Below are 8,413 nucleotides of genomic sequence, written 5' to 3'. Positions count from 1 at the left end.
GCCGGGAAACCCGTGTAACACGTGATTCACCATTCCACAGTACACAACACAGCGGTGTCACACACACGCACGCACATGCACACGTGTGCGCGCGCACCCACACACACACACACACAGCACAGCCCCTAGCTCGCTTCAGTCAGAGCTCCCGCACAGCCGGGAAACCCGTGTAACACGTGATTCACCATTCCACAGTACGTAGCACGGCAGTGTCTCTCTCTCTCTCTCTCTCTCACACACACACACACACACACACACACACACACACGGCACCGCCCCTAGCTCGCTTCAGTCAGAACTCCTGCACAGCTGGAAAACCCATGTAACACGTGATTCACCATTCTACAGTACACAGCACGGTGGTGTCTCTCTCTCTCTCTCTCTCTCACACACACACACACACACACACACACACACACACACACAAACACAGCACAGCCCCCAGCTTGCTCCAGTGGGAACTCCCCCATGGCCCAGAAGTGCCATCCCACGACCGCCACACACCCTCCCCAGCCCTGGGCATGTGCGTGGTGCAGACAGAGCCCAGCCTGTGAGGGCCAATGTAGAGCGTGGCTGCCGGGAGGGGTGGGGGTGGGGGGATGCCTGAACGTTTATTACATTCCTGTGGCAGCCCACCTCTAAACTGGCTGTCAGCCCCTCCCTAATAACTCTAACTGGCCTGCGGCCCTTCCTGGTGCTTGGGAGCTGGACAAGGGAAACTGCCAGTAAGGCCCTGGAGCTTCCTGTCAGCGCCACAGAGATGCCCAGGAGCTGTGAGCACGTCTGATCTCAACCCCCAATTAGTGTGATTAGGCACAGCAGTGCTCACCATGAATTACTCATCCCTTCACAGGGGCCACATGGAGCACGCCCAGAACTGTAACACACGCAGAGCTCACCCTCCGCCCGGCAGACACATTACACATGCAGACCTCACCCTCCCGCAGTGGACACGTTACACACGGCAGACCTCACCCTCCTGCAGTGGACATGTTACACACGCAGAGCTCACCCTCCGCCCGGCAGACACATTACACACGCAGACCTCACCCTCCTGCGGTGGACACGTTACACACAGCAGAGCTCACCCTCTACCTGGCTTCTCTTCTTCTCTCTCCCCCAGGCACGGAGCAGTGAGGCCAAGCACAAGCCCAGATCCCGCAGCTGGAGCCAACTCAAGGGCTGGGGCTGAGGCCGAGGCCGTGGCCGCCAGGGAGGGGTTAGAGCCTGAGAGTGAGGAAGGCTCTTCACCACCATGCCTTCCAGTAACGCTGCTCGGGAGGCTGCATTTTAGTTTCCGTGGGCACACTGGATTTAGTGCTGCAGCTACTTTAAAGAACTGACGCTGCTGGTGATTTACAGACAAGGAAAAGTTGCAGATGTTTGCGTCTCCTTTAGAGAAGAGGGACTGTCCTCAGCGCCCGAGTAAAGCTGCCGTCGGTAGTTAGACACGGAGAGTTGTGCGCTCGGAATTCTTGCCCAATAACCCTAAAGCTTCAGGGTTTCTAGATCCCCTTCCTCAGCCAGGGACTGCTCTCTGTGTGCTCTCTGTCTGGGGTTCCTTCCTGCTCGCCTGGGAGTTCCAATTCCAGTGTAGGAAGGTGAGGTTTCCCCAGAGCCTCTGGGCTCCCGTCTGCTCTTTGGTGCCCTCGGTGTAGACAGCGTTCCCCAGACTGCTCCAGGCACCACTGGTGTAGACAGCGTTTCCCAGGCTGCTCATGGAGTCCTCAGTGTAGACACCATTCCCTGGGCTGCTCCTGGCACCATCGGTATAGATAGCGTTCCCTGGGCTGCTCCTGGTGCCCTCGGTGTAGAAGGCATTCCCCGGGTTACTCCTGGTGCCCTCGGTGTAGACAGCGGTTCCTGGGATGCTCCTGGTGCCCTCGGTGTAGACAGCATTCCCCGGGTTACTCCTGGTGCCCTCGGTGTAGACAGCGGTTCTTGGGATGCTCCTGGTGCCCTTGGTGTAGACAGCATTCCCCGGGCTACTCCTGGTGCCCTCGGTGTAGACAGCGTTCCCTGGGCTGCTCCTGGCACCATCGGTATAGACAGTGGTTCCTGGGCTGCTCCTGGCTTCAGCTTCTCGGCCTTGTATCTACTCCAGCAAACAAGGCCAGGGATCCCCTGTCCATCTTCTCTGCCTTCTCCAGTCAGGACCATGGAAGAGGCCACCGTGTGTGCGCGTGTCTGTGTCACTCACTGGCCATGCGACCGTGGGCAGGCCCCGTGGGTTCTTGTGCATGAATGGAAAAAGTGACCCCACAGCAGGGGCCGTTTTGAGGATATGAAATGAGAGGACACACAAAGCAATGCTGTGTATAAACAGTCGTCATCAACCACAAACTCTGTGCAGACAGGTTCTGGATCCACAGAGCTTGATCTGCTTACACGCTTCCGGAACAAACACAGGACAAAGCCCGGAGCCATCAGCCTATCGGTCCTCACTCGCCTGCACCCCTCACTGAGCTGGGCTCTGCTCCGTCATTCAGCGCAGGTGGCGCTGGACAAAATCAGCATGTCCTGCTAAGAAGGACGATGACGAGGACAGAGACTCGAGGTTCTACTCGAGTTTGACTTCAAGGCCCCCACCTTATTTCCACCGGACAGCTTTGGCCACTGAGGAACGAGCTGATGCAACAGCCCCCGTGGAGACGTGAGCGCTGGCCCAGGGCAGGGAGCACCAGCACTGACAGCGGTTTCCTGGGTTCTGACACTAGGATCTATTTCTCGTCACTCGCAATGACTTCTTTTCACAATACGCTGCCACCTACCCACTGCCCTGGGCCCTGTCATAGCAGGCCCTGCGCTCTGTGTGGCTACTGCACGGGCGGCTCTGCACCGCAGCAGAGGCTGTCACTGCCATGGCCCCGTCATCCTGCTCGGGACGCCCCAGCAACAGGGACCTCCCTTCACTCAGAAGGCAGCTAGCAGCCCCCACGGCTCCCAGGCCCAGCTGTGAGTCCACAGCCTCTCCTCCTCTCCTTCCAGCCCAGCAGCCAGCCCGCCCTCACACTCGCCTTGCAAGCCCCAGCACCGTATGACTGCCGGGCCCCAGCTGGGCCCACGCACCACGACGGCCAGGCTTACCCTAGGGCCCCAGGAATCAAGCCAGCATGGAATTAGCCAAAGGACACGGACAGAGCAAGGAACAGAGCAGAGTGTAGGAGTCAACCCCACACAGTCAACGAACTTTCCACAAAGATCCAAAGGGCCGCTCGATGGAGGAGGGAGCCTTCCCACAAACAGTGCTGGAAAGGCTGCACACTCATACGCTAAAATGATCCGTGGGCCATGTCTTGCACTGTGCACAAAACGAATTCAAAATGGATCACGGTCTGAAATGACAGTGGTATTGACGCCTCTTCCTGTGTCTCTCATGACAGTGGTGGCTCTCTCAAGAGAGACACGAAGAGACGCCCACACCACCGTCACGAGAGACACGAAGAGATGCCCGCACCGCTGTCACGAGACACACGAAGAGGTGCCTGCACCGCCATCACGAGAGACAGTAAGAGACGCCCGCACCAACGTCACGAGAGACACGAAGAGACGCCCGCACCAACGTCACGAGAGACACGAAGAGACGCCCGCACCGCCGTCACGAGAGACAGGAAGAGACGCCCGCACCACTGCCATGAGGAGCCAGGTGTTCAACACCACCCGTCATGAGGGAACAGGACCCCAACAAGACCCCGTCACTGCCCGTTTGAGCAGCAGGCCCTCCTGACCTCCCGCCCTTCGCAGGGGAAGGGGATAGTGCCGCCATGGAGGACAGCTTGGCAGCTTCAGACAACCCTGCCATCCTGCTCCTAGGTATCTGCCCAAGTGAAATAAAAGCCCAAGTTTGCACGGAAATCTGCCCACCAATGTTTACAACACCTTAAGTGTCATTGCCTAAAACAGGGTCACAAGCGGTGGCGCATCTGAAAGGGGAAAAGAAAAATGAATGAAACGACATGATATAAAATTAAAATTAATGCAGGAAAGAGGAGCAGAAATTAAATATTTCTTCTGTAAGCAAACTTCCCAGTCCTTCCCCTCCCACAGAATTGCATCTTGCTCTGCAACCTTTATAAGTTTAGAGGTTCCTGTATTCTTGTTCTCTATAGCTGATAACTGTATGTTCAGTGAAGCTCACAAGCAATGCGTCAGCAGGCTGGACTGCAGCCCCCTAGGTGCTGTCGCGGGGGGGCAGCAGAACAGATAAGCCCCGTGTTAGAATCCCCGAGCTCCACACGTCATGAGCGCTGCATCGCGGGTCATAGTAAGCCGAGTTAAGTGTCTGTCATTGTCTGATAAACTGTTCTGTACCTGCAAACTTGTTTTCGGCCACTGTGTGCTTCAGGCATAAAAAGCAAGCCCTGTCTTTGTTGGGCACTCAGCCACTTTGGATGCGCATCTGAGCTGGGCCGGGCTATGCCTAAAATAAACTCCCTCTGCAACCTCAACGGTCTCTCCAGTCTCTGAACTCTGTGGCACACCCGCACACGGATCCACTTGGTAGTGAAAGCAGCGGGCTCTGACGCACACAGCTCAGGCGAGGGCAGGTGGCACGAGTGCAAGCAGCCAGGCTCGGAGGCTCTGTCCTGCAGGATTCAGCCACACGACCTTCCAGAAGCAGCAAAACCACAGGAAGAGAAATGGGAACAAGGGGCCGGGCCTCGGAGGCAGAGGAGGTGCTGACCACCAGAGAGGGAAAGTTTCTGAGAAGAGAAGCCTCCTCCATCTGACTGTGGCGTCACAGAACGAGGCGAGGCGCCTCCTCCATCTGACTGTGGCGTCACAGAACGAGGCGAGGCGCCTCCTCCACCTGACTGTGGCGTCACAGAACGAGGCGGGGAACCTCCTCTATCTGACTGTGATATTTCTTCAGACTCACAGAACCGCACACCAGAGGGGGTGAATCTTACTGTGTATGCAGGTAAGCAGCTGCACAGACAGACACGTGGGACTGTCTCACATCCACGTCCGCACCAAGAGCTCTCTTCTGTTCTGGACAGGCTGAGGGCTGTACAGAAAGAAGCGGGGCACCCCCCCGGCCGTGGGCTCCGCTCACGGAAGGACGCGGGGCGCCCCCCCGGCCGTGGGCTCCGCTCACGGAAGGACGCGGGGCGCCCCCCCGGCCGTGGGCTCCGCTCACGGAAGGACGCGCGGCGCCCCCCGGTCGTGGGCTCCGCTCACGGAAGGACGCGGGGCTCCCCCCCGGCCGTGGGCTCTGCTCACGGAAGGACGCGGGGCGTCCCCCCGGCCGTGGGCTCCGCTCATGGAAGAAGCGGGGCGCCCCCCAGCTGTGGGCTCTGCTCCCCTAAGTCCCTGTGGAGGACCCAGGGCTGGAAGCGCTGGCTGAGATGAACGTCAGAATGGGATTGTTAGGGAAGGCTGGACAAGAGGGGTCTGGTGCCAGGAGCCCCTGTCTAGAGAAGACAGGCACTTGGGTCACTCACCCCACTCTGTCCCCCACACCCACCTCCCCTGGCACTGCATGGCACCCGGACTCCAGGCAGACGGAGGCTCCCACCACGGCTGACATGGTATGGAGCCAGCAGCATGGGCCCAGCCTTCCTCTGAGACGTGCGCCAACCTGGTCTGAGCACTGCTGTTCTTTCCATGTGGCCCCAGTCACGCAGCCAGGGGCCAGCATGACACCACCCCCCCATCCACCAGACCGAGACCTGGGAGAAGGCTGGTCTGCCCGGAGGGGAGGTTGCAGTGCACCCCGAGTGCCCGGAGGGCTCTCCTGGCCTGGTGGCCTGTCCCACAGGGGAGCATCCTCCATACTGCCCTTCAGTCCAAATGTGGGTGGCTGGAGACAGGCCCACCTGGGCGGGGCCCCAGGCAAAGTGGGAGGGGAATGGGGTTGTGGGCAGTGCTTGTACCTGGCACGCGCGCTGTGGGGTTCAGGGGCCCGGACAGAGCCATGCCAATCTCAGTCATGCCGTACCGCTCCAGCAGGGTGTGGCCTGTGATGTTCTTCCATTTCTCCAGCACGGGGAGGGGCAGGGCGGCAGAGCCTGAGACCATGAGCCTACGCACAACCAAAGGCAGCCTTAGCCAGTTGGGGAGGCCGTGCGCGCAGAGGTGGCGCCCCTTCACCAGCGCAGCAGCCCAGGCCAGCACTGCAGCCTGCGCAACGGTGTGACTGTGCTTTTTGGAAATGATGTTGGGTATGTTTTAGAAGGTAAGCAGGCCTAACAGCTAATTAGGAAAACAATACACTTAGGGTCCGTGGTGTTGCCCCCAAAGTTCCCGCGCTGTTCACAGCCGATGCTCAAGAACAGCAGTGAGCGCACAGCTGCTGATCAGGGAGTGCACAGCTGCTGATCACGGAGCCGACCACGGGGGAACAGCCACGGCGTAGCGGCTGCGGCCAGCCACCTCCGGGTATAGAGCCAGCTCAGCTCGCAGGCTCCACAGGAGAACAGGGACATGGATGAATGGGTGCAGCATCCAAGGGGTGAGGCCGGACACACCCAAAGGGCTCAGAACCGCCCACAGAGGGGGAGCCATCTCAGCTCTCAGGCTCGGCTCAGCCTTGGCAGGATGAACCCTCCGAGTTCTGCGCTGCGCTCACACAGCATTCCCGCAGCCTCACGTGCAGAGGGAGGGCTAGAGCCCCCGAGTGCAGAGGGAAGGCGCTTTTGTTTGGGCTTGAGCGGAGGGGTCCCTGCTGCTGCTCCTGCTTTATGAGGAGGCAGCACAGCCAGGACCCTGGCTGGGAATCCAGATGGCCAAGGTCTCCTTGCCTCTGTCACCACGGAAATCACGGGATCCTCCCCTTCACTGACCTCATTCTTGCCCTCGGTTCCTTAGATGTGGTAAAATGTACCGCTTATCCCGCTCAGCTTGGGATCTGCCCTGCCCCAGGGCACCCCAGGGTGGGGCTTTTGGCGGGCAGTGAGCAGGAGCAGCAAAACCACAGCTCCGGTAGCCTCACAGAAAAGGGACAAGGGAATGGCAAAGGGAGGAAGCAGGATCAGGTGTGTGCCCTGACAGCCCGGAATTCTCTCCAGGAACCAAGTGCCGCTTCCCTGGGCACTTCCTGGGGATGGGGAGGAGCGGCGTGGCAGCCTCGGACACACACTAACCCCACTGGAAACGCAATTAAGCTGAGCCTTCTGTCCACATCCTGCGGTCCGCCCGCCATGCCACTCCTGCCTCTCACAACAACAAAAACCCCCACCCAGGACTCTGCGGGTGGTGCGGGCTACGGTGCGTGCGGAGACTCACTGAGCCACACGTGTGCATCTCCAGTTAGTGGACACGCTTCAGCAGACACGAGGGAAAGGGGACTTTCCCAGGCCTGCGAGAGTGCAGAGCAAACATGCCACTGAATGGCCTGAAAGACCAGCTCGGTCCTGGGAGGGAGCTGGGAGGGAGGAGCAGGGATGGGAGGAACAGCAGCAGAACGCGCCCCAGGCAGGAGGGGTCACAGGGCTGCTTATGAAGGCAGAGAGAAACTGCCGAGTGGAGGCAGGCGCCGTGGACATGTGGGCACAGGAGGCAGGAGCCAGTGGCTCAGGTCACTGTCCTCACCCTGGTCCTTCAGACCCCATGACAGAGAGACAGATGGACAAGAGAGAGAGAAGACACACAGATGAAGACTGAGAGACATGGAGAGGTAGAGACAAATGGAGAGACAGACAGATAAACAGATAGAGACAGACGAAGAGAAAGACTGGAGAGACAGAAGACAGAGAGAGAGATGGAAAGATAAGACAGATGATGAGAAAGACAGATGAGAGACAGACAGACACAATGAGACCTGAGAGACAGAGACGGTGACATGGAATGCAGACAGAAGTCAACGTGGAACAGATTCTAGATACACGCATAGACGGGTGGAGAGGGAGAACACTGAAAGGAAATGCAAAGTGCTGCTTGCTAGAACTTAGAAGTGATTGATTGGAAGTCAGTTCTATCTGCTGATCTTTAAGACTGTCTGAACGGAAAGTGGGCTCTTTTCATTTACCTGATTTTTTGTTCACAAACGGCACGCACGAAATCCTGGACATGCGTCTGGGTAAAATGTCTGTCATAGTACTCCATCAGCTTGGCGTATATGGTAGGCACTGCCATAAACACACTGATCGGCGGCGTTTCAGAACTTAAGAACTTCTCCCAAACCTGCAGAGGAAAGGAAGCCCTCAGTAGGAGGATGAGCAAGCAGGTACCGAGACCCACAGTAGAGGCTCCCGGCTCCACGCACGGTGTTCTCATTGGTCACATTCAAGAGTCCACAGCGCCTCCCATCTAAAAGCGATGCCTCATCCTCTGACCCGTTCTCACAGAAGTCACCTTGCGTGGGGCAACTGTGTGTGGCCTGAAAGAGGAAGAGCAACCATGGAGGCGGAAGAACAATCGTGGAGGGGGAAGAGCAATCGTGGAGGGGGAAGAGCAATCGTGGGGGGGAAGA

The 8,413-nt window shown here is 58.4% G+C and overlaps 1 protein-coding gene across 4 annotated transcripts in view; it reads right to left on the bottom strand.

Moving 5' to 3' along the window:
* Positions 1-8,413, bottom strand: part of ACSF3 (acyl-CoA synthetase family member 3) — a 63,533-nt gene that overhangs the window by 34,394 nt on the left and 20,726 nt on the right. For all 4 annotated transcript variants that reach the window (XM_017513924.2, XM_037733252.1, XM_017513925.2 and 1 more), the window contains 2 exons: positions 7,970-8,124; positions 5,877-6,025 (listed from right to left, as the gene is read on the bottom strand). In XM_017513924.2, the coding sequence (XP_017369413.1) occupies positions 5,877-6,025; positions 7,970-8,124 (304 nt within the window). The remainder of the gene's footprint in view (positions 1-5,876; positions 6,026-7,969; positions 8,125-8,413) is intronic.

The sequence above is a fragment of the Cebus imitator genome, unplaced genomic scaffold (genome assembly GCF_001604975.1).
Source record: "Cebus imitator isolate Cc_AM_T3 unplaced genomic scaffold, Cebus_imitator-1.0 Scaffold509, whole genome shotgun sequence".
Taxonomy (NCBI): domain Eukaryota; kingdom Metazoa; phylum Chordata; class Mammalia; order Primates; family Cebidae; genus Cebus; species Cebus imitator.
The sequence above is the reverse complement of the archived record's forward strand: the minus strand, read 5'-3'. Positions and strand labels throughout refer to the sequence as shown.